The 27,310-nt window shown below is 56.5% G+C and overlaps 1 protein-coding gene across 6 annotated transcripts in view; it reads right to left on the bottom strand.

The window, feature by feature from the left end:
• The window catches only part of COL16A1 (collagen type XVI alpha 1 chain), a 49,092-nt gene extending 26,072 nt beyond the window's left edge, over positions 1 to 23,020 (bottom strand). For 3 of the 6 annotated variants that reach the window (XM_025448051.3, XM_025448055.3, XM_025448056.3), the window contains exons 1-40: positions 22,821 to 23,020; positions 21,174 to 21,280; positions 19,182 to 19,256; positions 18,950 to 19,067; positions 17,975 to 18,098; positions 17,431 to 17,697; positions 16,743 to 16,823; positions 16,446 to 16,571; positions 15,640 to 15,693; positions 15,309 to 15,335; positions 14,710 to 14,745; positions 13,661 to 13,687; positions 12,253 to 12,315; positions 11,967 to 12,008; positions 11,634 to 11,678; positions 11,500 to 11,535; positions 11,082 to 11,144; positions 10,663 to 10,707; positions 10,484 to 10,579; positions 10,267 to 10,305; positions 9,603 to 9,647; positions 9,405 to 9,440; positions 8,789 to 8,899; positions 8,348 to 8,383; positions 8,086 to 8,121; positions 7,895 to 8,005; positions 7,487 to 7,531; positions 5,674 to 5,709; positions 5,468 to 5,512; positions 5,053 to 5,184; positions 4,271 to 4,306; positions 3,962 to 4,069; positions 3,526 to 3,648; positions 3,379 to 3,432; positions 3,134 to 3,175; positions 2,754 to 2,789; positions 2,607 to 2,660; positions 2,365 to 2,433; positions 660 to 713; positions 538 to 564 (exon numbers count right to left, since the gene is read on the bottom strand). In XM_025448051.3, coding sequence (XP_025303836.3) covers positions 538 to 564; positions 660 to 713; positions 2,365 to 2,433; positions 2,607 to 2,660; positions 2,754 to 2,789; positions 3,134 to 3,175; positions 3,379 to 3,432; positions 3,526 to 3,648; positions 3,962 to 4,069; positions 4,271 to 4,306; positions 5,053 to 5,184; positions 5,468 to 5,512; positions 5,674 to 5,709; positions 7,487 to 7,531; positions 7,895 to 8,005; positions 8,086 to 8,121; positions 8,348 to 8,383; positions 8,789 to 8,899; positions 9,405 to 9,440; positions 9,603 to 9,647; positions 10,267 to 10,305; positions 10,484 to 10,579; positions 10,663 to 10,707; positions 11,082 to 11,144; positions 11,500 to 11,535; positions 11,634 to 11,678; positions 11,967 to 12,008; positions 12,253 to 12,315; positions 13,661 to 13,687; positions 14,710 to 14,745; positions 15,309 to 15,335; positions 15,640 to 15,693; positions 16,446 to 16,571; positions 16,743 to 16,823; positions 17,431 to 17,697; positions 17,975 to 18,098; positions 18,950 to 19,067; positions 19,182 to 19,256; positions 21,174 to 21,246 — 2,673 coding nt within the window. In that variant the 5' untranslated portion in view covers positions 21,247 to 21,280; positions 22,821 to 23,020. The remainder of the gene's footprint in view (positions 1 to 537; positions 565 to 659; positions 714 to 2,364; positions 2,434 to 2,606; positions 2,661 to 2,753; positions 2,790 to 3,133; positions 3,176 to 3,378; positions 3,433 to 3,525; positions 3,649 to 3,961; positions 4,070 to 4,270; positions 4,307 to 5,052; positions 5,185 to 5,467; positions 5,513 to 5,673; positions 5,710 to 7,486; positions 7,532 to 7,894; positions 8,006 to 8,085; positions 8,122 to 8,347; positions 8,384 to 8,788; positions 8,900 to 9,404; positions 9,441 to 9,602; positions 9,648 to 10,266; positions 10,306 to 10,483; positions 10,580 to 10,662; positions 10,708 to 11,081; positions 11,145 to 11,499; positions 11,536 to 11,633; positions 11,679 to 11,966; positions 12,009 to 12,252; positions 12,316 to 13,660; positions 13,688 to 14,709; positions 14,746 to 15,308; positions 15,336 to 15,639; positions 15,694 to 16,445; positions 16,572 to 16,742; positions 16,824 to 17,430; positions 17,698 to 17,974; positions 18,099 to 18,949; positions 19,068 to 19,181; positions 19,257 to 21,173; positions 21,281 to 22,820) is intronic. The other 3 variants (XM_025448052.3, XM_025448054.3, XM_025448053.3) reach the window with 3 other exon arrangements.
• Between the last annotated feature and the right edge of the window lie 4,290 nt (positions 23,021 to 27,310).

Below are 27,310 nucleotides of genomic sequence, written 5' to 3'. Positions count from 1 at the left end.
AATGGATGAACATACACAGAGTTCCTGCCACTGGGAAGCCCTCAGCCCCAAGTTCTGGCTTCTGGGTAAGCCCCAAGTACTGTAATTCCTGTTGGTTTGGGTTCAGTGTCAGTTGCGACACAGGTGTTCTGCCTCCAGGACACTCACGGCTTGGCCACTGTTGTCCTGCTCCCCTTGGCAGGGACCCGTCCCCCAACACCTCTGCCCTCTCACCACTGGTCCTCCCCAACTTAGCTCCTGCCCTGGCCTCTGACTTAGGCCCCATCTGCAAATGCAGCTGCCCCTATGGGTGCCTTGGAGCTCTCTGGGTCTCCCAAGATCCTGGCTGTGCCCTGGGCCAGCAACCAGGTGAAATGAGAAATGTTTGTGCAGGGCCCCTGTTTCCTGGAACCAGGGAGCTGGGGGTAGCAAGGAGACCAGGATGACTCCTTAGCCTCCATCCCCCGTTCCAGAGCCAGTCCCATGTGTACAGATTCCCTAGGGGGCGGGGCTACTGTTAACCTCCCCACATATTGGCCACAGGGCCTTGGGACTCACCTTCTCTCCCTGAGGTCCCTTTTCACCCTGCAGGGAAGAAACACAGCGAGGTGAGTAGATGGGGTGTGGAGGTGAGACTCCCCCTGCTAGAGCTTCCTGCTGCCCTGAGACATCATACTCACTGGCATCCCCCTTGCTCCTGGAAGTCCAGTTTGTCCTTGCTGTCCATCAGGGCCCTGAAGGGAGAGAGCCTAGGGTCAGTGGTGAGCCTGGTCTGCAGCCAGCCACGGGGCCCACCTGTAGGGGAGGGCAATAGCCCATGTCCTGGAAAGAAGGGCCTCTGGCGCAGGAGACAAGGAGCAGAGGAAGGAGGAGACGGGCATTTCCTGAGCACCTTCTGGGTGTCAGGCACTGGGCCAAGTGCCTGTCACAACAGAGTGGGATCCCCCTCCCAGCCTTGCAGGACAGTACTGTTCTGCTTTACAGGTGAGAAAACTCAGGCTTCAAGAAATGTTGTAATAGATTCCCCAGCACGACTGCACCAGCTACAGGAGGCCCGAGGTCCCCTCTCCCCCCCCTCCACCCCCACTTAAGCGCTTGACACACACTCTGTCCTCTGTCACAAAGGTTACCTCCGATGACTTAGACCGAGACAGGAATTTCTGCTTTTATTTTTCACCAAGAATTTGGAGACTCTGAAAGGCTGTCACTCATGTTGGGTCACACCACGAGCACAGTGTGGCAGGTGCCCCGGCAGTCCAGCTCTACCGGGCCGCACAGACTGGCTGTGTGGACATGGACAGGTTCCTGGCCCCTCTGGGCTTAGGGCTCCCTCAGGGGGCTCTATCAGTGATTGCCAAACTGGAACGGAAATTTCTCTAGGGATCCATAAAGACAGAAAAGATATCCTTCACTGGGCTATTTTCAACATTACCAAAAGCCCAAGGAAATTACACATTTGCTCACAACCTGGCATGGCACAGGCTGGCTGGAAGGTAGTGTTTCTTTGATTTAGGCTAGAATTATACCATCTCGTACAAGTCTAGTAGGTTCATGTGGAGTGGAAGCAGACTATTATACAGGTATTTGATGAATGAAAGTGAGCAAATGCATTTAATATTACTTAATCTATGTGATTTGTTCAATAGACACATCTTTTAAAATGGAATCATTAGTGGGACGGTCATAAAGAGAGGTCTTTGAGGGTAATGAAGTTGAAAGTATTGCTGGTCTCGAGACACCTGTGCTGTCCAGTAGGGTAGCCCATAGTCACGTGTGCTTATTTAAATTTAAGTTAATTAAAATTAAATGAAATTTAAAATTTAGCTCCTCAGTTACACTGGCCACAGCTCGAGCACTCGATAGCCACATGTGGCTAGTGGCTACCCACTCGGGCAGAGCAGAACAGAACATTTCCATCGGCGTGGATAGGTCTATGGGGCAGCAGCCATTTAGAGATCCCCCAAGACCCAGGGTCTGAAGTGGGGGGTGGGTGAGTTAATATACATGCTTTGCGACAGGCAGACCTGGGTTCAAGTCCTGACTCTGACTCCTCACCCTCTGGCCTTCAGCTTCCTCATCTATGAAACAGGGATAATCATAGCCACTCCCTTACTGGGATATTGGGAGGTTTAAGTGAATCTCTGTTGGTCTAGAGCTTAGCACAAGGCTAAGCTGTCACTGCTCCAAAAATTGTGATGATAAGTAATGTCCGTGGTCAGGTGCCCCAGTCCAGGCAATGTGGCCCTCCTTCTCGGAGGCTGGGCTTCTTTCCTCCCATGCCCCATGCTGCCAGCCCCGGTGGGGTCAGCCCCATGCCCTTTTCCCAGCAGCAAAAGCCTTGGCTCCAGCAAGACCTCCAGCACAGCGTGCAGAGAGGACCCTTACCGGAGGCCCAGAGACACTGGCACCAGGGGGCCCCATAGGCCCAGCAGCTCCTTTCAGCCCCGGAGATCCCTATAAAAGAGAGGACACAGAGGCTAAAAGGGACAACCAGGCAGTTGAGATGTATCAGACCAGGTCTGGGGTGGCCCTGTGATAGGCATGTCACAGGTCCTGTGCCCTCTGTCCCCTCTTCCAGGGCACTCCAAAGGATCTCAGGGTTAGTGCCTTATGAGGCAGAGGCTCACCTTGGCGCCCTTCTCTCCAGTGGGACCAGGAGGCCCTCGAGGTCCTGGAAATCCCTGCAGATGGAAGCGCAGTTGGTTAACCCCTACCCTAAAGTGACCCCTTCCCACTCCCCACCCCAGCCTCCTCCAGGCCCAGAAAAGACGTACCTGAATGCCAGGCAAACCCTGGACTCCAGGTTCCCCCTGCAAGTCAGAAAAGACAGAGTGGGCCACAGCTGCCCGAGCCAACCTGTCCCACTGACATACCTGGTCAGGGTGGGGAGTATCTACCAGCCAAACTCAAGAGAGCTCCCCAGGAAGACTGTGAGGATGAGAGAGGCAGGGGGCAGGGGGCAAAGGGAAGATCCTCCACAGAAGTAATGGCAGGCCAGGGCTGCTGCCCAATTCCTTATCTCAGAGCTGTGCCCTTGAGCATCTGAGGGCAAGCAGAGCTCTGTAGCCAGGAGATGGATAGGAGCGGGCAGCTGGCTAATGGAAGTGCTGGGGGGTCTGGGGGCAGGTAAGCAAAGGTAAGGCTAAAAACTCACCTGGGGCCCTTGGGCTCCCTTTCCTGGAGACCCAGGCTCTCCCTGAAGAGGTAGAAGGACAATCCTTGGCTTGAGATTCCCCACTCACCCTTAACACGTTTTTCTCCAACCTCTTCCCCTTAACCTCTTCACTTCCATCCTGTAGCTGATCTTCCCCACTCCAGGCCCAATGCTCCCATGTGTCTGCCCACCCCGACCCCTCACCACACATACCTGCAGCTCAGGCTCCCGGGACCAACACATACCTGGATGCCCTTCAGTCCTGGGGGCCCTTGAACTCCAGGTAGACCAGGCTGGCCCTAAAAGATACAGGTGGCCCATGGGTCCCGCAGGTGGAAGAGAAGGCAAAGCTCAGGCAGAGAAAGACCAGAGGGTGGGCAGCCGGAACTCACCGGTTTACCAGGCCGGCCCACACCTTCTGGGCCTGGTTCTCCTTTGGGGCCGGGCTTCCCAGGCAGTCCCGCCACATTCGTCACTGCTCCCTGCAGGCTGGGGCAGGCGCTGCACCCGTCACCCTGGTCAGAGACACAGCCAGGAGCCCTGAGCCAGGGCTGACAGCCAGGCCAGCAGCAGGCATCAGAAAGGGAGCCCTTGTGCCCCTTGAGAGCTCTGCCCATCCACTGCCTCCGCCTTGGTCTGGGAAATAAAACAGCCGCTGACACTCCTCGCCCTTCTCCTGCCTGCTGGAGAGAAGGGCTGAGGCCTCTCCACCCGGTGACTCTGGTATCCTGTAAGGCTCACAGCTTGACTCTGCAGTCCTTCCCCTCGTTAGCTCTCAGGCTGATTATTTTTTTGCTCACGCAACAAAACACCCCCTGCCCAACCCACCTTTTCTCCTTTAGGGCCTACGGGGCCCCGAACGCCAGGCTCTCCCGACAGGCCCGGCTGCCCCATGGTGCCTGGCACTCCAGGATCTCCAGGATTCCCAGCATCACCCTGGAAGGAGTAGGGTTCACGGAGGGCAGAGGTGACCCAGCTGGGGGCCAGACTGCCCTCTTGGGGACTAAAGGCACTCGGAGCCCTCCAACGGGGCTGAAGGCTGTGCAGGGAGTGGGGAGTAGGTGCGGGGCAATCAGGAAAAGGAGGTGGCAGGCTCATCAGAGAGGCAGTGCCCCCCCACGCGCACGAGGTTCTCACCTTCTGCCCCTTCAGTCCACGCTCTCCGGCCCTGCCCTGGGGAGAAAGCATTTCTAGCACCCAGTCACTCACAGCGGACACCCCTAAACGTCCGGCACTGTCAGACCCAGGGAATACAACAGTACGGAACACAGACCAAAATCTCTGCCCTGTTCTAGGGAAGCAGTACTGTAGAGATTAAGGGAAGAGACGAGCCAGGGACCTGCCTGGGTGATCCCCGGGCAAGTTACTTAACCTCTCTGTGACTCGGTTTGCTTATCTGTCAAAGGGGATGATAAAAATGCAGCTGGCCTCTCTCCTGAGAGTCCCTGTGAGGTTAGACGAGCTAGCACACGTGAAGCAGCGCGTGGCACAGAGCGTGCACTATGGCAGTGCTCGCTGCTATCAGGAAAGCGGTAACAATAATTGGCCCCGCGGTAACTATCACTTTCTGAATGCCTATCGTGTGCTGCCAAGTGCTTCACACACATCACTCCTAGGCTCCACGGCGCCACCATGCAGAGGAAACAGGCACAGAGAGGAAAGGGAACTGGCTCAAGTCATAGAGTGAGGAAAAGGCAGAAAAGAGAATTTAAACTCAGGCCCGTCTGGTCCCAAGTTGGTGCTCTTTACACCCTGCCAGGCTGTGTCCCAGGGTGAAGGGCTGAGGTCCCTGAGGCCAGCTGCCTCTGGTTGACCCTTCCGCCCACTCCCAGCTCCTCCCCACTGTCCAGGGAGCCAAGAGACCCACGCAGGGGTCCCTCCTCACTTTGAGCCCCACCTGCAACAACCTGGGAACTCACTTGTTTTCCTGGCAAGCCGAAGCCTGGAGGCCCAGGCTCTCCTTTGTCTCCAGGAGGACCAGGCAAGGCCACCACATAGCCATCCTCGTCCTGAGGCTTGGACAGGGCTGGGCACGGCTCACAAGGCTCCCCCTGCCAAGCCAGGACACAGGGTTGGGGGATCCCGGGCCAGGCTTGGAATCTGGGGCTGGGGAATAGAGCTGGGCCCGATATAGCACCTCTGCTGGGTGAGGGATATCTCAGGAGAGATTTTGGGAGGACAGGGAACAAATGAAGGTGGGGGCCAAATCATCAAGGTCTCGAACGCCATGCTAAGGAAGAAGATGTTACCCTTAGGCAGTGGGGAGCCTCAAAGGGCTTGAATTAGTACAAGAAGTTCTCCCCACTGCAGCGTGGAGCATATCCCCTGACTCACCTTCTCCCCTTTGGTGCCTGTGGGTCCCGCTGGCCCTGGAGGCCCCTGTGTGATTAGAAAAAAGGCCATGTGTGAGGCCTAGCACCTTCCCCGGGCTATGCTAGGGCACAGCCCAGGCCTGTTGTCCCCGCAGCAGCAGGCAGCACCTCCCATGTTTCCCTCTCCCCAGAGCTGTCCCAGAATTGTCATATGCCGAGCACAGTTACCTGGCGGCCAGCTGGCCCTGCCTCCCCAAAATTACCCTGAGGACAAAGCAGAAAACATGGGGTCAAAGTAAGGAGGCATTACAGGTGCTGAGTCAATCCCAAACCACAAACCGCAAAAGTAGCCTGTGAGGACTGCTAGACTACCTCTCTCCCTTCCTGGCTAGGAACACTGAGGCCTAGGACGGGCAGGGGATTTCCCCAAGGTCCCCCAGAGAGTCTGTGGCAGGCTCCTGCCCCCAGCCTCACTTCCCAGAATCCCAGCCCCATACACAGCCCTCACCCCGCACACAATGACCGTTAATTCAGTTATCCAACAGCCGTGCACCAGACACCTCCACATCTGTGCACGGGGCCAGGTGTTGGTAGGATGCGGTGAGCAGCATGCACGAACACCTCGTGGAGCTTATACACTTGTGGGGGACAACCAGAACTTTTTAAGTTACCATAACACCAAACAGCGATGAGTGCCATGGAGGAAACAGGCAGGGAGGTGAGATGGGGAGGCCATTCTGGACAGGATGGTCAGAGAAGAGTTGACCATGACAGTTCTCAGAAAGATGAGAATCAGGCCAGCCAGCAAAAGCACGGCAGGGGAGAGTAGAGAGGAAAAACGTACTAGATGGTGGGAGTCACGAGTACAGAATCTAAGAGGTGGGAATGGTCTTGATGTGCTCCTGAGTGGAAGGAGGCTGAGAACCAGGGAGAGGAGGGCCAGGAGAAAGGCAGGCAGGGGCCGGCTGTCCAGGGTCTTGTAAGGCGTAGCAGGACTTTGGTACAGAGTCAGTCGTGAAGGATGTTAAGCAGGGAAATAATGAAACTCAAGTTCTTTTTACAAGGTCAGGTTATATTAGCTGCTGGATGACAAACAGGCCGTGGACGGGTTTGGTGGGTGCAGGCTGGTGAGCCACGATGGGGTTCAGACCACGGTGGTGCGCGTGGAGGTGGAGAGGAGCAGGGGACGTCAACAGAGATGCTGTTGGCAGGACTGTCAGATGGAGGAGCAGACAGGGATCTAGGATGCTGCAGGTTTGGGGCCTGAGGAGTGGGGGGAGGGGACACGCCATTTACTGAGGCTGGGACACCCCAGAGAGGAAGCAGCCGTGAGGCAGGGGTACAAAGCTCCATCTGAGAAATGACAGGTGTGGTTTGCCTGACAGAGCAGAGTCTAAACATATATTTCAGTGTTTGTCACCCTTGAACACTCGTCCACCCCCAGAAGCCCTCATTTGAGCAACGCCGCCTTGTAAGTTCAACACTGTCATTTGTCTCCGACACTATCATAAATACAAATGTGAACACGGGCCCCGAAGTTGAGCGGCGAAGATTACAGACTCCGGAGCCAGATTCCTAGGCTCAGCTCCCAGTTCTACACTCAAACACCCATGTGACCTTGGGGAACTGACTTGGCCCTCTCTGTCTCCGATTCTTCAACCGTAGGACGAGAATAATGGAGTAGCTCCCCCATAAGGTTTTAGGAGGATGAAACCAGTTAATACACGCACCAGCGCTTGGAACAGTGCCCAGCCCATTGTAAGTGGTAAAGGAGAGTTAAATACGGTTATTTTATTAAAAGGTAGCCTTACACGTGCCTAATTGTTTTAGATCATCAATAAAATAGAAAATACAACACTAAGGAATTCCCGTGGAGAACATGAGGGCTCTCACAAGTAGGTTCGTTGACTCCCGTCTGCCAAGCACTGATGAATTTTTCTCGCTGTGGATTTGAGCTCTTGTCTGTATCCACCCCATTCCCTGCCTCCCTGCCTCCCTTCCAAGAAGCCCGGGTGCCCCTGGTGGCTAACCCAGATCTCACCTTCTCTCCTTTCAGCCCTGCTGGCCCTGGAGCCCCAGTTTTCCCCTGAAAAAAACAATCAAGTCACAATTAGAGCATCCTCCCACTCCCACCTCTCTGAGACTCCACGGTCCCAGTGTCCACCCAGCAAGAGAAAGGCCAGCCTGGAATTACGAATGCCACAACTAGGCAGGTAGCTGGACAGTTGCTTCTGTTACACAGCCGGGTACTTGGAGGTTCTAGGAGGGAGCCCTAGGGCAAGCAGCTTGGGGCAGCGGAGGGAAGGAGGGAGAAACCAGGCTGCGGGCTGGGGACACCTGCGTCGGGACCTCCATCCTGGTCTCTGCCTGGAGGCTCAGAGCCTGAGGAGCCAGGGAGGCTCCCCGTGTGGCAAAGATGCGGCTGGACTGGGCCAGGCTGGTCACTCACCGGAAGGCCAGGCAAACCGAAGCCAGGGGAACCCACATCTCCTTTGGCCCCTGTAGAGGGCCCAAGATGCTGGGCTCCTACGGCTAAGCTGCAGGATGAGCAGGAGTCCCCCTGGGGAAGGAACAGAAAAAATCAGGAAAGGCTCCCAGCAGTCGGGGGGTGGGCAGCCAGGGGGGCCAGTGTTCCCTTACCTTCTCTCCCTTGGGGCCTTGGATGCCAGGATCTCCCTGTAAGGGAGAAAAGGTTTATGGGCTGAGGCTGGGCCTGCAGGGGCACCCCAATTTCCTGGCCATACCCGAGGACAACAATGTTACACACCACAAACTTTTCAAATACCCAGGGGTCCTATGGGGCTCAAGATTAGCATACAGAGCCAGGGCTAATCAACCCATGTAACACATGGAGGAAATCAGGCCAGGCTATGCTACCCTACTGGAAAGTTCCAGTACCTACCCGATCACCTTTCCATCCAACAGCTCCCAGGCCCTCCTGAAAGAAAGTATGGGTGAGGGAGTGGAGTGGAGTGGGGAGTCGAGGCGAGGACCCTGACCCAGCCCTGCCCACTCCTCCACCCCTAACCAACACAGTCCCAGGAGGAGGGCACAGCCTCACTCACTATAAGGGTTGGCTCCACCCCAGCTTGCCCAAAAGGCATCTTAGAGGCTCCTCAAGAACCCTAGGAGGTAGCCATGGAGACCTGGAGGGCCCTCTGGCCCAGCCCCAAACTCTATGGTTCAGCCCCCTCCCATCTAGCTAAGAGCCTGGGACCCTCTGCCCACAATCTTTCTATGGCCAAGAGCAGTACCCAGTCCCTGTGTCAAGTGCCCAACTCCTCTCAGGATCACACTCCCAGGACTTTTGTGGGGCCCCTCCATGGCCACCCTGGGCACTCACCTTGGCTGGTGCAGGATCACCTGGCTCCCCCTTGGGCCCTGGCTTTCCAGGGAGCCCCATGAAGTTCTGGAAGCCCTCAGGCAGTGTCGGGCACACTTCACAGGGGTCACCCTAGCAGAAGGGAGAGATCATGAGTGGACAAGTTGGGAGAGACAAGTGGACCCTGGGGAAGACAAGGAGCTCCAGCTAGACACTGGTGGGGGGCCCCACCCTCAACATTAAGGTGGACAGCAAGAACACTGGAGAGGCTCTCTGTTCAACTGACTCATTCATTCCACTTATGATTCCTGGACATCACAAAACTCATCCTCGCAACAAGCCATGGGAAGACATGGTGTCCCATTTACAGATGTGGACACTCAGGTGAAGAGGAGCTAAGTGGAATATTCATTAATCATGTGAGCGGCCGAGGCAGGACCCAAACCCAGCTGTCTAACTCCCAAGCCAGGCTCTTTATTCAGTAACCACACACACACACACACACACGCACACACACACACACATACACACACCCCATAAGAACCAACAAAGTCCAGCACCCCTGATGCTCAGTGTCACCTTCAGAGAGGGGCTCCCACTCCCACCCCATCCTGGTGCAACCCAGCCTGGATCTCACCTTCTCTCCCTTCAGCCCCGGCACCCCTGGCTTCCCCTGTCAGAAGAAGCAGTGGGTGTTAGTGCCAGCCAGAGGGACTGGTATGCCAACGAGAGGGCCCAAGGACCTAGCCCCCCCTCTCTCTGGAGGCCTTGGCAGAGCAGCCCTGGGCATGGTAGGCCACACACCCTCCTCCCCCTCCAGATTGGGCCTACTTACAGGTTTCCCGCCAGGACCTTCCTTTCCTGGCACCCCCGAGCTGCCCTGTGGTCAGAAGAAGTGTTAAGGGGGAGGCTCCTGGCCATGACCTTGGCCCATCCACCCCTTCCCCATCAGTCCCTTCTCTGAATCGGCAGTACAATCTCAGCCAAATCTCCCATCTCCTCATGGTCAGCTTGGTCAGCAAGCACTCCCTGCCTGCTGCCTGTCCTTCTCCACGTCTAACCCAAGTCCTTCTCCTTGCAAAGGAAGGAAGAATATGAGGCCTCTGTGTAGCCCTTCCCTCAGTGCAGCAGGTCCAGAGGAATCTGGGTGACCCCAGAGGAGCCAGAGCAGACAGACATGGTCAGACATTTCCAGGGCTTTCTGCTCATCAAGGCATATGACCTTAAAAGGGGCTTGGGCCCTCCGGTTATGGCCTTTCTGGTCATTACTAGACTTAGGCCTACCTGTCCCCGCGCCTAGAACCCAGGCCAGGGCTCCCAAGTCAGCAAGCAGTGGGAGGGGGACAATCCCCACTGAGGGGCCTGGCTGAACTAAGCCAGCCTTCTCAGCTGAATGCCTGGCTCCCTCCCTCCACGTATGCCTGCTGCCCTGGGTCCCCTTCTCTCTCCTTCCACCATGCAGGGGGTTCCCCAAGTGCCACGCTCCCACCTGTGCTTACCTTGTCTCCTTTAGGGCCTGGTGGGCCACCTGGGTCCCCCTGAGGGCAGGAACAGCATCAGGTAGAGGCTTCCCAGAGGCCCTACATCATAGCGAGATCCACCCAAGCCCCTTCCCCCAACCAGGAGCCCCAGAACCGAGTCTTATCTCCCCAGCCCTGGCCAGACCAGAGAAGAGTCTCTGAGGAAAGAACAGCAGGAGGGGCAAAGAGTACTCACCGGGGTCCCAGGAAGTCCTATCCCAGGGGGCCCAGGGTGGCCAGGGGGTCCAGGCTTTCCAGCCAGCCCCTCAGGCCCAACAAAACCGGGGTCTCCCTGGTACAGACAAGGTGGGTGTGAGAGAGCCATCGCCTCAGCCTCACCACCCACTCTCCATCCCACAGGTACCCACAACTCACCTTCTGCCCTTTGGGCCCCATGACGCAGATCTCCCCTGGCCGGCCCTGTGGGGTAGAAGGTGGAAGAAGAGCCTGAGGCCTGGCACCACCTGGGACAGCAGCCCCACTGAGATGGGTACGCACCCAGCTGCCCACCCTCAGAACCCCTCCCCAAAGCCAGACTCCAGCCCTGTGCCCCAAGGTCATCAGATGTCAACCTCAGGGCATCAGACGTCAAGGGTCAGGCTGGGAGTCAGGGGGCCTGAGTTCAGGTCCTGTTCTGTCCCCTCCTAGCTCTGCTTCCTGGGGCACAGCCTCCCCCTCCCTGGGTTTCCGTTCTCCTGTCTGAGCAAGGCTAGTAGGTTGGACTCTGATGGCTAACTCCAGCATTTCACTGAGGGCCATGGGGTGGTGGCGAGGAAGGGTCCCGAGCACCGTACATCGCGGCCTGGCTTTCCTGGAGAGCCCTTGATGCCTCCGTCTCCCTTCTCGCCTTTCTGGCCCTGGGGAAGGAAAAGGTAAAGTGATGGGGGCTGAGAGAATGGGCTGGAAGAACCAAACCAGCCCTATCGGGAGGAAGGACAACTGGCTTCTCGACCCCCAGTTTCTGCCTCCCCAGAGACTGAATGGCTGCAGTCACTACAGGAAGGTAGACAACAGAAAGAACTTCTGGGCCAGGGAGTCTGTGGGGGCACGTGGACAGGGCAGGGTGACAGGGAGGGACAGAGAGTATTGCCACTTCTGGCCTCCTGTGGGGATGGTACCCTCCGTCCTCTGGCAAGATTTTAGACATCTTCCTCAAGTCTGAGGGCCCACAGGCCTCCCTGGCACCCGCCCCTCCAAATCCAGGCCCATTACCTTCTGGCCTGCAGAGCCTGGAAGTCCTGAGGGTCCCTGAGTTGAGGAGGGGACACAAGACAAGGGGTGAGGGAAAGAGGGGGAGGCTGGGCCAAGACCCCGCTGCCCGGCCCTGTCCTCAGTCCCACACTCACCAAGGCTCCTGACTCCCCCTTCTCTCCCTTGGGGCCTTCTGCACACTGAGAAGGGAGATAAGGGGTGGGAGATAAAAAGGTCACCTGGTGGACAGCAAGGATACACATGCCCCTTCTCTGGGGGCTGACCCCATATTGGCCTTGCCTCCAGGTCTTTATTAAGATTTTATCTATTTATTCATGAGAGACACAGAGAGAGGCAAAGACACAGACAGAGGGAGAAGCAGGCTCCCTGTGGAGAGCTCGATGCGAGACTCGATCCCAGAACCCCAGGATCACAACCTCAGACGCTCAAGCCTCTGAGCCACCCAGGCGTCCACCTCCAGGTCTTACCTGAAGTGGGGCCTCCGGGGAGACTCGGACGCAGTCACTGCCCTAGAGGTAGGGAACCAGGGATCTGGGTGAGACCCTGTTTTGAGAAGGATAGGCTCAAGAGTCCCACAGTCCCCTAAAAAATAGAGGCCTCTGTAAACTGACTCCTAGAAAGACCCCACCCATCAGCCCCCATGTAGGCCAGGCTGCAGGATTTGGGCTGAGCTGATGGGATGGTTCACATGGCAGCCCACCCCCAGGGTACAGCTGGGGAGGGCCCTGCAGTGGGCATGGCTGGGGCACTTACCCGGGCTCCCTTCTCTCCTTTGGGGCCTGATGGGCCAGGCAGGCCTCGCTCACCTTTCCCTCCCTGTGAATGAGATCAAAACAGGGGCTGGGACCCGAGGGAGCACATGGGAGACCTGCCGAAGCTCTTCCCAGCCCGTCTTCACCCATCCACCACGCTCGGGTGTGTAAATGAGCACAGCCTGCCCCAACCCCCAAGCATGCACACAGCATATGGATTCCATATGCATTCATCCATATGGCCCTCCCACCCCAAGAGGCTATATTTGGCAGATCTATAGTCTCACAAAGAGGGTACTTTCCCCACACCCCTACCCAAGCACGCGAGCTCGCACGCAGCTCGCCTGGGGCACATGGACACATATGCATGGATACACACATGTGGGATGACAGATCCATGATGGGGAGTGTCAGGCTGCCAGAGTTCAAATCCTGCCCCTACCGCTTACTAGCATGTGACTCAGGGCAGGTCATGTCACCTCTCTGAGACTCAGTCTCTTCAGCAATAAAAAGGGACTCATGGGGATCCGTGGGTGGCGCAGCAGTTTAGCGCCTGCCTTTGGCCCAGGGCACGATCCTGGAGACCCAGGATCGAATCCCACGTCGGGCTCCCGGTGCATGGAGCCTGCTTCTCCCTCTGCCTGTGTCTCTGCCTCTCTCTCTCTCTGTGTGTGTGACTATCATAAATAAATAAAAATTTAAAAAAAAAGAAAAGGGACTCATGTTAGCCCCTCCTCAGGGGGCTGTGTCAAGGAAGAAAGGTGACAGTGCACTCAAGGTGCTCAGCACGGAGCCTGGCACTCACGCAACACTCACACAAAGGCAGCCCCAGGGGCTGTGCGATGTACCCTTGGGCACCCACAAGCACACAGCTCCACATTCACATGCGTGCCGCCTACCCCGTCGCTCATGCCCTCTGTGGTCCTGTCAGGCCCACGGGCACAAGGGCTCACTCCCCCTGCCACAGGGGGCCACACACACATGTGAACGTGTGTCCCAGAAGGCACACAGCCAGACCCCCACACTATCACCCCAATACCCCCAGGCCCACACGGGGCACTGCTGAGTCTCAGTTTTTTATGAAGTAAAATGCTAGTGGCCTCCCCGCAGGATGCCCGAGGAGGGGGGAAGGTAAGAGATGTGCAATGCAAGGCCCAAAGCCTGATGCACAGTAGGACTCAGAAAAGGGGCACCTTTAACATCCTTATACACACACAGCTCCCTACTCTCCCCAACACACACACACACACACACACACACACACACACACACAGACACCTAATCACCCCCCACACATACAGGTTCGGGTAGCCCTGATAGAAACACACAGCCATGGGGTAACACACTGTGGGGACAGGCCGGGACTTCCAAAGCGGGCAAGAATGTCCTGTTCTCCATCTTGGACTCACCTTGGGTCCAGAGGGACCGACTGTCACCTGGGGGGCAAAGAAAACATTGTACCTCAGGGATGGAGGAAAAACCAGGGATGCAGAGAAGGCAAGCAATTAAACAGGGTCACACAGCATTGTGGCAGGACCAACACCCCAAATCCAAGACCACCAGCAGATCAACAGCTCTACCCCCAAGGCCACCCAGCATGCTGACTTTATATCCTAAGGCTGTCAGACTTGCAGAGGGGTCTAACCTACCTTCTTTAAACTGCCTGGCTTTAGCTAGTCCCACCCCCTACTTGTTAGGATTACAGGGCTGTTCGGTTGCCATGGTAACTCCTGCATATCCGGGGACCATCAGCCTTACCAGATTTGGTGGGGGGCTAGATGGAAAGAAGGCCAGGCAGCAGAGGAGTACTTCCTGTGTCCCCCAAGGTCAGGGGGCTTGAAGCAGAGGGTAACCAGGGCTGTGCCCTTTATAGACTAACGTGGCATGTCAATTCAGAATGTCAGGCTATGGGAAAGTGGTGACCTATGCCGCCCACGGAAGAGGTACAGTTGGGTACTAGCTTTGCTCACACCGAGCCCCTCTCCTTTGTCCTTCTGTACCCCAGAAGGAGGCTGGACCAGAGCCAGCTAGAGAGGGATATGAGGGGAGGTCCTGAGCCAACATGGGGTTGGGGGCCAGTGCCGAGCTGTGCCACCCTGAGTCAGCCTTCCCCTTCTCAAGGCCTCCAAGCTGATGTGGGAAGCCTTCAAGCAGGGCAGCCCTGAGTCCTGGTGGGAAGTGGAAAGCCGGGATCAGCAACCAAGGTCCTAGCCCTACCAGTCACTATCCTGTCCCCATTTCACCCCGGATCCCAATACATTGTCTGGATCACAAGGCGTGAGGCTTCCTTCCATGAAGCCCTTGGTGGGGATGGGGTGGGAGTCAAGTCCAGCTCTGGGGGATGTGCAGGGAGGGAGTGTGATAAGAGCACAGAGGTCCACTTGTTTTTAACCAGAAAGCCAACTAGCCCACTCCCAGCCCCCACCCACCCCACCCTGCACACTCTCTATTCACTCACATTGCTTTCCCGGGCACCATGGACACAGGGTGGACACTACAAGGGAAGAATGGGCCAAGAGGTCAGTTCTGAGAGCCCGGAGCCGGCCTTCCAAACCCCATTTCCCTGCATACACACAGCAAGCACACAGAACATCATGTGTGTCCTGGGTGAAGTCCAAGGGAGCAAGAAGATAGGAATCCTACCAAACAAGCCTCATCCCTCAACTTCCAGCATCCCGGAGCCAAGCCATTTCTCACATGAGGAACTGAAGCCCGGAGAGAAACAGCAGTGGGATCTGGGTCACGCAGCATGTGGGGGCAGAGTGAGGCCTAGAATCTGGGGTCCCACAGCCAAGGCTTGGACTCTTCCCATGATGCCCGTGGCCATTTGCTGCCAACTCGGCAGGAATGTCCAGGAGGAGCCCCTCCTCCTCTACCCACCCAAGGAGAGGCAGCAGGCAGACAGGGCCCAGCACTGAGCCCCGAAGGAATGCTAGGAGCTGAGTAGTCATCCCAAACCCCCATGCCCAGGCTCAAGCGCCCCAAAGTCTGTCAAAAGGGTTCATGCTGGCACCTCCTCAACCAAGCTCTTTTTGCCAGTCTAGATGGGAGGCTTACCTCATTGGCTGCTGGCTCCTGATGGGCCTGGGAAGAGGGAGGGCATGGTAATGGGCAGGAAGCAGAGGGTATGAAACGCTGCTTCCAATACTCCTACCCAAGAACCATCAGGAGCGGGTGCCCTACATTGTGCCAGGTACTGTCTGTCTCGCCCCCATTCATCCTTCCTTCTCCGAGCTGGCGCCTATACAGCCTAAGCTCTGTCCAGGAGTGGGGGCAGGTGGGAAGAGTGTGGGCGTACAGTGGCTTATTCAAGGGGTTTACAGAGGGTACAGAGAGCAGACCAGGTCACCGTGAACTCCTCTCCCCACCTCCCCCCTCCTAGCTCTACCTTTGTTCCTCTTTCTTCTTTCTGGCTGATACTTCCTGTCAGCTGGGCATCCACCTGGGTAGACAGAGTGAAAAGGAATTTTTCAAGAGGGAGCAGCACAGGAGCCCACGCCAGATAAAGGCACCCAGGTAGGGGCAGGGACCCAGGTACCCCCTCAGCTGGCACCTCCCAAGGCATCAAGAGCCTGCCCAGGCCCCTGGCACTCCCACAGGTCCCCCTCCTTCTCCCCTTCACCCATGTGATGTCGGAGAAAACAAGACCATGAATCAATGGGATCCTGTGTTCCTGCAGCCAAAGGCTGGGCATGATGCCCAGCGGACAGGGAGACTGCCCAGCCTGGGGGTGGGGCAAAGGGAGGAACTGGGTTTCCCTGCCACCCTAAAGAACCTGAGAGTAGGTAGGGCAGCTGGCCATGGTGCTGGGCGTCGAATCAGCCTGGCATTGGCTGGGGCTGGGCTCAGGAGGGCAAGCAATCCCTGAGGGAAGTAGTGTGTCCTGGCCTCTGATCTCACATAGCTCTGTCCCGGAGCAACTGCCTTTGGGTGCAAGCCTGGTCTTGACCTCGCCAGAAGGGTCTGGGGTGACGTCAGTGAGGGGCTGGGTAGTGCCAGAGCTAGATGGGCACCTCCCTCAGTGCCAACAGGCAGGTAGGCACAGGTTTACCCGGTGGGCTCTCTGCCTCCTGGAATCCTATAGGGGTGGGGCTTCCGGTGCCCTCCCTACCCCAGGCACAACTGACCCTGGTGGTCCACCTCGGTGCCACTTCTACTCACCTATGCTCATGTCTACCTGCCCTGCCCACCCACCTTGCTGTTTTGAGGCTCCTCCAAGCAAAAGCAGCGGGTGTAGACCTTGCCTTCAGTTTGTGGATTGATCTCGATGAGCTCATTGCTCTGGGTGTCCCGGCGGGCCTTGGACGTTTCTGGGGGACACTGTCCAGAGTGACAGAAGGGTTGGGGTCAGTTCAGAAGTCACGCCCTCCCCACCCCTCACCCACCATCCTGCGATCTCATTGCATCCCTATCCAGGTCCCCATCTCCAGCTCACCAGGCCCATGGAAAGTGCCCCGACCTTCCCAGCGGGGCCGAAGCTGGGTCACTCACCCCTCCTGGCAAAATCTCACAGCATCCTTCCTCCAGCACAAGCTCTGGGTCACAGTAGATGTGTGCCTGCTGAAGGTCAAACTGCAGGAGACATGCAAGTCAGTTTCCCGCTTCATTTTGTCAAATAGCTCAGTGCCCTTGGCTGCCCATGAGGCCCAGAGAAGGCCCCACCCCAGAATGCGCCCTCAGCGTTTCTGGTTTCACCGGGGAGACCTTCAGGAACAGAACTGTCACCAAAAGCAAAACAGAACTGCACACACAAGAAAGACAGGGAGGAGGGAGACAAGGTCACTTTGGTCCAGAGGAACAGGGGCGGGGAGGTTCCATTTCAGCAGGGCCTTGAAGGCTGAGCAAATACCCTGCAGGTGGGTATGCATCCCGGGTGGAGGTGACAGCATAGGCAAAGGCACATGGGTGTGAAAGGAGCAGGCAAGATGTATGACTAGGAAGGAACTGACCAGAAGAAGCTAACGTGTAAATGAAGGAAAAGATACCATAGACATGTTAGGGATCAGGTCGTGAAGGGCCTTGAATGCCAAGTTAATATATTTAGGCTGCACCCGGAGGGCAGTGGGCAACCACAACAGGATTCTGAGCAAGGGAAGGACCTGGTCAGACAGAGATTCCCGGGAGCTCACCCAGGCTCCCAGAGGTGGGAACAGAGGCCAATGCCCGACCTGGCACTCACCGAGACGGGTTTCCCCTGCTCCGCATCCAGGCCCAGAAAGACGTGGCCCCCTGGCCGCATGGGTCGCCGGGGCCCCAGAGGCCGGGAGGAGGCTGAGGTGCAGTCCACGTGCACAGAGGCCACACGTTCAGCCACGCTCAGCACCAGCTTGTGCCAGCGCAGGTCAAAGAGCTGGGGCACTGGGAAGATGCAGGACACAAAGTCGCCGTCTTGGCCCCGGGCCCGGAGCTCCAGGCTCCGCTCTTGGCTGTTGACTTCCAGGGAAATCTGTGTGCAATTGAGAAAGGACCAGGACAGAGGATCAGAGCCCCATGGGCTCAGTAGAGCAAAGCTCAGGGCTCTCAAGGTCATTTCCTAGGAGGGGGCACTGAAGCCCAGAAAGAGGAGAAAGCTGGTAGGGCAGGAGCCGCTGGGGTAAGGGTAACCTTGAGGGTGGGCACTGGGGATGGGACACAGAGCCCCTGAATTCACAAGCTGGGACAGAGGTTGGACTGGACTGGGACTGCTCGATGCCCCAAGAGCCAGGGGGGGTAGTCTGGCTCACCTGTGGGTACCCATCTCCATCGGTCACTTGAAATAAATACCACGTGTGCTGGTGGGTGTGTTTCTTCAGCAATAGCGTCAGCACCAGGGCAAACTCACTGGGGAGGCCCCGAGGGAAGACTCGCCTGGGGGTAGAGCCGGGAGGGGTACCCTGAGGCTCAGGTGAGAGGCCACCTGCTGCCTTCCCTGGGCCCTCAGGACTGCTGAACCTACATGAGACACGCACAGGCCCACACCTCCAAACCGACACATGCATATGCATGTTTGTTTAGTCTACTGACATTTATCAAGTGTCTACTATGTAGGTGGAACTGGCTACTGGTGATAACAGTGGTGAAAGCACAGAGAAAGTTCCTGCCCTCATGGAGCCTTCAAGTCTTGCGGGGGGGGAGCAGAAATAGGACCCTAAACAAAGAATCCCTGGGATGACTATGTCACTAAATCATGACAATTGTGGTTAAGTTCTTCTAAGAAATCCAGGATGCCCTGGAATCCAGGATAACCAGGACTGGGGTAGAAGAAGATGCTGGAAAAAGATAAAAAGCATTCAGCATGACTAGAGCAGCAAGAAAGAAAGAAGAACATTTTAGAAGTTGAGGCTAGAGAGGAAAGCAGGAGCCAGACTCCCCGGGGACTTGTGGGAGTATGAACTTTACATGTGGACACATGTGGGTGCGCACACACACACACACACACACACTCATACACACATACAGACTCTTGCCAGGTTCCCATCCCCATCCCTGGGTCTTCATGGTGCCCAGAGGATACAGACCTGTCCCCCAGGGGCTAGCCAGAGGTAGGGGAGGGACAGAGGGTGGGTCAGCCACACATTTCTTCTGTGCCTACCCTACAAGCCCCAGAAGTGGAAACCAGGTTGACTCCTGGCAACGAGTGGGAGAAGATGACCCACAGAGCCCCACACCCAGAGTTGCTGGGGAGTATTAATGCCCAGTGGTCACACTGGGGCCTTTACCGCATGGGCTGGGTGAGCGGGGCTGCCCCCAGTCGCAGGATGAGGGGCCCCTTGGGGTTGCGGATCTTCTTGATGGCAGATGTTTTCATGAGGTTGAGTCGGCGGATGAGATTAAAGCCTTTGGGGGAGACACCAGGTGAAGAGCTCAGCTGGGCAGGTGAGGAGGGGGTAACAGCCGCTCCAGCAAGATGGTGGGGGGGGTGGGGAACAGCAGAATGAGATGGGCACTCACCAGTTACGTTGGTCGATAAATGGCTTCTATGTTCCAACTTGAGTCCTTCCTCTTGTGAAAGTGGGCACTGCTCACCTGGAAAGGATTGGCAATGGGCCATTCAGTGGACCCTGGCTAAAGAATCCATTGGGGAACCTGGAGAGAAGCAAATTTTTGTTCCCCATTCTGGATCTTTAACCAGGCCTGCCCTGGGGGCTGCTTTTACTCTTGCCTTCTGACTCTAGCTACCCTGGGAGCCAGGAGGACTCCAGTATACAGATGGGAAGACTGAGGCCCAGAGATTGAGGCTGGGCCCAAGGCCACTAAATGAGTTCACAGCAGAGCAAGGCCAGAACTCCTGAAACTCATATCCACCAAAATGCCAAGTCAGGGGGCAGGTCAGCAAAAGAAAGAGCAAAAGAAACCCTGGGCAGTCCTAGAACTCAGATGTGGTAAAGAGCCAAATGTCTACATGTGCTCCCTCCTTCATATACACCCAAGTGGGGAGCAGAGGATCACTTCAGGGGTAAAGAAAGTCACATTATGCATGCTTGTGTTATGTACAAGCACATGTGTCTGCACATGTGTGAGTTGTGGATGCCTGTGCCCCAAGGGATGCCGTGTGGAGCTGGTACATGTGTTCTCAGCAGTGGGTGGGGTTTACTTCCTACATCTACAGCAGAACAACAGACCAGACACAAGTCTAAGCCAACAGAATGATTTTTCACCTGGATAACTACCTTATGAAACAGTAAAAAGAGACTGAGGGCCCAAAGGGACCACAAACTCAAGGGAACCACCAGGATCTTGGGGCTTCCGACATGGTATATTAAGTGGGTAAAGGCTCCTAGAGAAGAATAGCTTAATTATGGTCTCCAAAACCCTGAAGGGACAGGTAGGTAGCCATGGGCCTGTCTCCTCTTAGGGTTGACTGAGCAAAAGGTTAGGAAGGGTTCTACAATAGGAGATAAAGGCCAGACTCAAAAAAGCCTCCCCATCACTGCAGACGGGAGAGCTGGGACAGGACAATGATATTGCTCCTCGAAGCTGAGCATTGGACTCCCTGGCTGCCTGACTGGAAGAAGGAACCTTGGATCCCTCGGCCCAGTGACCCCACTGAAGTCTCCCTCCCCCAGGTCTGGCCAGAAAGACTATCACTGTCTTCAGCATCGGCAGCAGCAGTGGGTGACTCACCCCTTGGCAGTGGGCCCAGATTCCTTACAGATGTTGAAATTCTCTGCCCCAACCCCCAGGGGACCCGGTGAGGGAGAGAGAGCAAGGCACACGTGCACGCACGCATAAGCACATATGTACGCACACACAACCTGCAAGCAGTCACGTGCACCCTGGGTTCACACCCCTCTCACATCTGCACCTCGGTTTTTCTGCCTCACTCAGCTAGATTTGGGTTCTAGGAGTTCTATTTCTGCTCGGCTGGGCAGCTAAGCTATGAAGCCCAGAGGGCACCCAGCAGGGCAGGGCAAGTTGCCCGGTCAACTTCCTCTGGCTTCAGGCCCTGGAAAGCTGCACCCTCTGCTCCATCCAGCGTCTGGGTCTCGAGGCGGGCCCTTTACTCAGGATCCAGGGCCAGCCGTGGAGGAGGAGGAGCACGTGGGTTGGAGGATGGATTCTCTACCATGAAAAGGATCAGAAAGGCCTGGGCCTCCTTCAACTGTTTGCACAGGATGGCTTTACATGCCGGGGAGGAGGGCTATTCTCTCACACACACAGACACAGGAATGAGTACAGATGCACAGAGCAACTCTGCGATGCAGAAAGGCTCACAGATGTACAAACACGCAGAAGCACACAGACGCTCAGCTCACCCCACACACGTACACATGGACCATGCCTCAGCCCACCCTGAGCCCACCCTGGGATGGGCTCCCTGGATGGATTCTCCATCCCTGCCCACATGACCTAGGCACATGGTCACACATGTACATTGGACCCCAGCATCTCAGAGAGCCAGTCACAGACCAGTGGCACCCCAATCTTCATGCGGCACCTCACCTGTATCTGCCGCCTGGCTGCACGCAGCCCAGAGACTGAGCAGCCACAAGCCGGGAAGCCAAGATACCCACATCCTGGTCCAGAGAGGTCGGCCACAGCCACAGCACCTGAAAACCGCAGAGACCGTGAAGGTGGATTCCTGAGCTCACATGGCATGATACATAGGCAAGTAGCAGCCGGTCCATGGGGCCTAGGCCCAAGGTGGGGTGGCAGGACGTCTGGCCAGCATCGGTTCCTCTCAGAGGCCCAACCACAGGCCTTGGGCTACGATTCGGCCAGGGTAATATTCAAAATATTTAACCACCAGTATGGCACAGACAGCGACCAGCCAGAGGAGAATGCTGGTTAGAGCACTGAAACTGGGTCGAGGCAGCATCTAATGGCGCCAGGGGATAAATGCTGGATTACTGAGAGATCTAGAGGGTCCTAGAAGGCCAGGTGAATTGGGGTAGTGAGGGGCTTGAGACAGAGACTATTTACCAAGACGCTTAGAAGTATTTCAATATTTTATCAACCTGTGCACTATATTGCTCTACGCTAGCCTGGTACCTGGCTAGCTGCACCCAGTTCATCCAGTCCTGCCAGGCACCCACAAAGGTCAGGGTCTGAATCTCCTGTCAGGTATCATGGAGTTTTGTGGGGGCCAAGGAAGCATCCCCCGTGGGTACAGTGGGTAAGAGAGCAGGTTACCGAGCTCAGGACCTTGTTGCCAACCTCCCTCGCTGATGGATGCTCGTCTTTTAGTTTTATTAAACCGTGATGGATGGGCCCAGATAAATCAATGCAGGCTCAGCAAGCCGCCAGCAGACCCATACATCATCCGGCCTCCCCTGAGACGGGCAGCTCGCACGTGCACACACAGTCATTCATGTGTCAGCATGACACATGCAGATATACACACACGTACACACGCAGACACATTTGTGCTACTGGGTGTGTACAGACCTACCTGCACACAGGCATGCTTACAGAGACCCATGTCACCCGTATACCTGGACATTCCAGCTTGCCGGTACACACGTGCACAGAGCCAGCCTGTGACTCCCCTTCCAGTAGGCCTGCCTGTCGGGAAGTTCTTGTGCAAGTCTGACCTCATTCCCCCCAGCTGTTATGGAATTCTACTTCTCTTCCCTCAGTCCTGAATAGGGAGTGAGCACCCGAAGGACCCCTCACTTCAATATATTTGGAGGTAGGACCCTGTTCCCCTCGTTCCTGGGGCAGAACTGTTCCTCCACCCCATTCATCCCCCTTCCTAGTGGTGTGCACTCAAAACCCTATCCTGGCCTCCCCGTCCTGCCAGTCAGTGGAAGAGTTGCCAGCTGTGGGAGGCATGTGAACGCATGTGGAGGCGGGAACATCGCTGTGCTTGTGTCCCCTTCCCGCTCCTCATCTCTAGCCCCTGGCCTCAGCCAGAGCAGGGGCTGCAGGGATAGGAGAGAAGCTTCCAAGGATGTGATCCCATCCCAGTAGAAAGGCACAGATCTGGAGGCAGGGAAAGCAGAACTGAGATGGAGTTTAGAGCTCCCCTAAAGAGAAGGCAACTGAGGTCCAGAGACGGGATGCCACTGGGCCCAAGTCACACAGCAAGTTGGAGGCAGAAGAGGCGCTTCAGCCCGGCCGCAGGCAGCCCACTCCACCCCCACTTACCGTGGCCGGGGATCCCCACCTCACTGAGTAATCCAGGCAGCCCAGGTCAGCCGACCAGGGGATCCTCAAGGCCGCTGGGAGGTCGCGGACCACTCGTGGCCGGCGCGGGGCCCCAGTGCCAGGGCGCCAGCTCCGGGGGGCTGAATGCGGCCCCGCGAGCGCGCGCGCCTGTCTGCCGGGACGCCGGCCACCGCGGGTGGGGGAAGAGGGGCGGTTCCAGGGGGCTGGGGACGTGCCAGGGCCGCTAATGGAACACAGCTGGACCCGCCCGCCGAGCAGGAGGCGGGACGCAGGGCCGGGAGGGGGCTCCGGCGGTGGCAGAGGCGGCGGCGGGACGCGCGCCCCGCTCCCGGCCTGGCCCCGCGCCCGCCCCGCCCCGCCCGCCTCCCGCCAGGTGAGCGAGCGGGGCGGGCCCCTGCGTGCCCGGAGCTGCCCTGCGAGGGGGCTCCGCGGCCTGCGCGGGCTCGGGGGCGGGGGGCGGGGGCGGGGGCGGGCAGCCCTTCAAGGGCCGGCCGGAGAGTGAAGGGCCTCCCGGGCCACCCCCTTCCCCTCTCCTGGCGGGGCCTCCAGAAGGCCCTGGGCGGGGGGAGCGGCGGGCAGAGGGGGTGTTGGAGACCCTCCTCCCCAGTTCCGTGGCAGCGGTGACGTGGCTGCTGCCCAGGCCTCCTCGGGCAGCTTTTTCCAGTTTCTCAGCCTCACGTTCCCAGTTAGTCTGTTCCTCTCGGTCTGAATTGGCAGGGGGGTGCTCCTGGGCTATGGGGCGTTGGGGGGGTCTGCATTAACCCGTTCTGCTCTAACCTCATGCCCGGAGAAGTGGAGCCCTGCAGGCTCCCTTAGTCTTCCTGATTCCACGAGGTTAGAAGGGCTCCAGTCCCTGTCCTCTGCGCTCTAGCTTTGTGGCTTGGAACTTACTATTTAACTCGGACTCCCTTTTTCATCTGTATGATGGGATAATGATCTCTATACCCCACAGGGTTGTTGCAAGCAGGAAACGAGTGGAAAGCTGTCAAAGGGCTTGTACAGGGTCTGGCACGAAAGAGGAGCTCGTATGGGGCGCCTGGCTGGCGCAGTCGGTGGAGCATGGGACTCTTGATCTTGGGACTGCCAGTTTGAGTCTCGAGTCGGGGGTTGAGTTTACTTAAAAGAAGTAAACATGCAAAAATAGCTGTAAACCGTGCCCCCCCCCAAAAAAGGAGAGCTGTAAGAAACTAGGATTGTCAAGTAATAAAAATGATATTAAAAAAGGAGCTCAAAAATAAAATAAAATAAAATAAAATAAAATAAAATAAATAAAATAAAAAAGGAGCTCAATAAATATTCACTGTTATTATCATTATTACCATGAACGCTGGCAGGAGGTAGGAGTGTGGAGGGTGCTGAGGTTCAAGCATATGCACTAGGGATGGGACTTCTGAGCAGAAAGGAGCAGGTACAGTGTCTAGTTCTATCCAGATGCAGGGATGATCCCAGTGACCCTCTCAAGGTTACCTCACCCAAGGCAGCAAACAAATTTGTGGGCACCAAGGCTGAAGAACTACCTACCAAGAATTGGGATTCAAGAGGCCCATGAATGGTAGGAATGGATATGGGAAGCAGGGAGCAACTGGGATGCCCTGATGAGGGGAGACTTCCCATAGAAGCTATAGGGTTGAACCACAGCCCTGTGGCCCCATCTAACCCGAGAGAGGGGGGGAGCAGGCTTGGGATTTCCCGCCTTAAGAGCCAGAGGCGCTGAGTCAGCGGAAACCCCAACCAAGGCCACAGAAGAGCCCCACTGTCGTCCAGGCGGGGCCAGGGAGCCTTCCCAGATGTGGCTAGGACAGCGGTGGGGCCTGGGAAATGCTGAGCTCAGCAGGCGGGAAGCGGAGGGGTGGGGCTTTCTGGGCACCCCGGCCTGAGAAGTGGGAGGGCACAGGCTCTCCCTGCCCCCAGGGTGCTGTTCCAGAGGTGGGCTTTTGGGAACTCATAGGCAACACATATAGGCCAGGGTCTGTGCCAAGGACTCCACATGGGCTGACTCCTTTTCTCCTCACATCCACCCCAGGAGGGAGAATTCTATTCTTATCCCCATTTTACAGATGGGGAAACCTGGAGCGTAGGAACTATGCAACTTGCCTAAGATCATGTGGCTACGACAGGTGGAACAGGGAGCCACGTCCAGCTAGCCTGCACTCACAGCACAAGTTCTTAAGGACTGTGCCATCCTGGGCAGCTCCTACCCTTTCTCCGCTCGTACATGACTCTCCCAGGCAGGAGGGGACGGCGGGACCCAGAGAAGCCAGAGCCAGAGGGAGCGGACAAGGGGGAACACAGATACCTCCACATAGCCCCGCAAGCATACTCACCAGAACCTGGCCTAGACACACTGTAGACATGGTCTAGAAAGGTGCCCACGCGCCATCCTCCCTCGGACTGTGCATGTGCACATATCCAGGAACATGCAGAGATGCTCTTCACAACAGGTGTGTAGACTTCATGTGCCTATGTAGGCACCTACATTTATATACAGACGCATGCACACACATGATAATCCCCCACATAAACACGCATGGAGACACATGTGTGAGCACATATGAACCCACAGAAACATATCCCTGGACATACTCCAGCACAGGTGTGTAGTTCTCAGAATGCATACATACAGCACTGCATGTACTTGGATATGCACACACCCAGCTATGTATGCACAAACATACATAGACCCATGCACATGTGCCCACAGGTGTAATTACTCATCTACACAAGCAGAGAAACCTGCAGATCTACATATACATGTGTGCACAGGTGGCTCGCACGGGAAGCACCCCGCTCACACGCGGACACATGTACATACATGCGCACATTTCTATGCTTCAGCCCCAGAAAGCCCTGCACACCAGCAAGCAGGGTATCCTGTGGGGCTGGGCTCAGTGCCCTCACCCCAGATGGCATCACCACGAGGTAATGAACGCTGCTAATCGCCACCAGCTGCCCTGGAGCCTGGCTGCCGCTGCCGGGTGGGGCTACTGAGGCCTCCCAGGCCCAGGGTAGTATGCCCAGATGTCCACCGCGCCCAGGGCTGCCCACCCGCCCTGTCCCAGCTGGCTATCGGGGAATCCCCATCTGGCAGGGGCAGCACAAGCTGGGGGAAAATAAAGAGCCAAGATGGGGCTTGGTCCCAGGACAGGGCCAGGAACTCCCACAGGGCCAAGCAGAGGTGGTCTGAAGCCCACATGCACGTGTCACAAGTGAGCCCTGGCATAGGTGCACACAGGTGCACATGCGTGCACTTGTATTATACACGGCCAAAACAGAACTCTCTAATTTTTCCCCACAGATCTACTTCTTCCTGTCTTCCTCATTCTGGTAAATGCCACCATAATTCATTCAGATGCTCAGGCCAAAAAACTAGGAGTCATCCTTGGTTCCTCCCCACCCCCCACCCAGTCCTGTTGACTCTACCTCCAAAATACAGCCTGCATCCATCCACTCCTCCCCACACTCACCCAAGCCACACCCTCTTCTGCCTGGACTGTTGCAGGAGACTCCCAACCCCTACCTCCCACCCAGCTGCCAGCAAGGCCTTTCCAGATCTGTAGCTGTTGCATTCCTGCTCCTACTTCAATTTTCTAGTTCTCATTTCACCTAGAATAAAACCCCAAATCTTTTCCTTGGCCTTACTAAGTCCAGCATGATCTGTCCTCCGCCTTCCTGTCCAGCAGCCTTGCCCCCCAGCTTCTGGGGCCCCCCTGGCTTCCATTCTCGGTCCTGAATTGGCAGGTTGATTTTCCCCTCAGAGCTTTTTACCAACCCCCCTTCCTCTACCTGGAAGGATCTTTCCCTGATCTTTGCTGGGCTGGCTCTTTGACAGATCTTGCCTCAAAGTTACCTCCTAGAGTGGCCTCTCCTGACCACCAGATCCAGAGGAATCTCAAGCCATTCCTGATCACATGAATCTGTTTTAAATCTCTGCATAGCTGCAGTATCTGTGTGTGCGTGTGTGTCTGTGTGCGTGTATACTGTCTTTCTCTACTAAGAAGCAAAAGGCACCCCAAGGCCCTTGTCTACTGGTACTCACCGCCCTACAGCTGAGCGTGGCTGCCCCAGAGGCATCCCCTGGTGAAGTAGCGGATAAATGCATGCTAGCCCTGTCCAAGCACTCATACACAGAGGCACACCAACAGGAGACAGCACACACCAGCACATGCATGAGTGTACACACGTACAGAAACAGCCACATCCGTGCGGCTTCTGGGACCCAAAGGAGAGATGGTAACCAGAGGGTCAAGGTCACTCTCCGCCTCCTTTGGTTCCTCTGCGTATCTCTGTCCCATCGCCTTAAGACTCTGGCCATCTCCCACTGTCTCTGTCCTCTTTGCTGAGCCAATGTCACCCTCGGGTTCTCTAGCCTGACTTCTTCCCTGTGACTCTGGCCCCTCTGCAGCTCTCTCTCGCCTCTGCCTCTGCTTCTAACTCTCCTGTGTGCCTCTGGGAATCTACATCTCTAACTC

This window comes from Canis lupus, chromosome 2 (assembly GCF_003254725.2).
Source record: "Canis lupus dingo isolate Sandy chromosome 2, ASM325472v2, whole genome shotgun sequence".
Taxonomy (NCBI): domain Eukaryota; kingdom Metazoa; phylum Chordata; class Mammalia; order Carnivora; family Canidae; genus Canis; species Canis lupus.
Note: the sequence above shows the minus strand (reverse complement) of the source record. Positions and strands in the feature narration are given on the sequence as shown.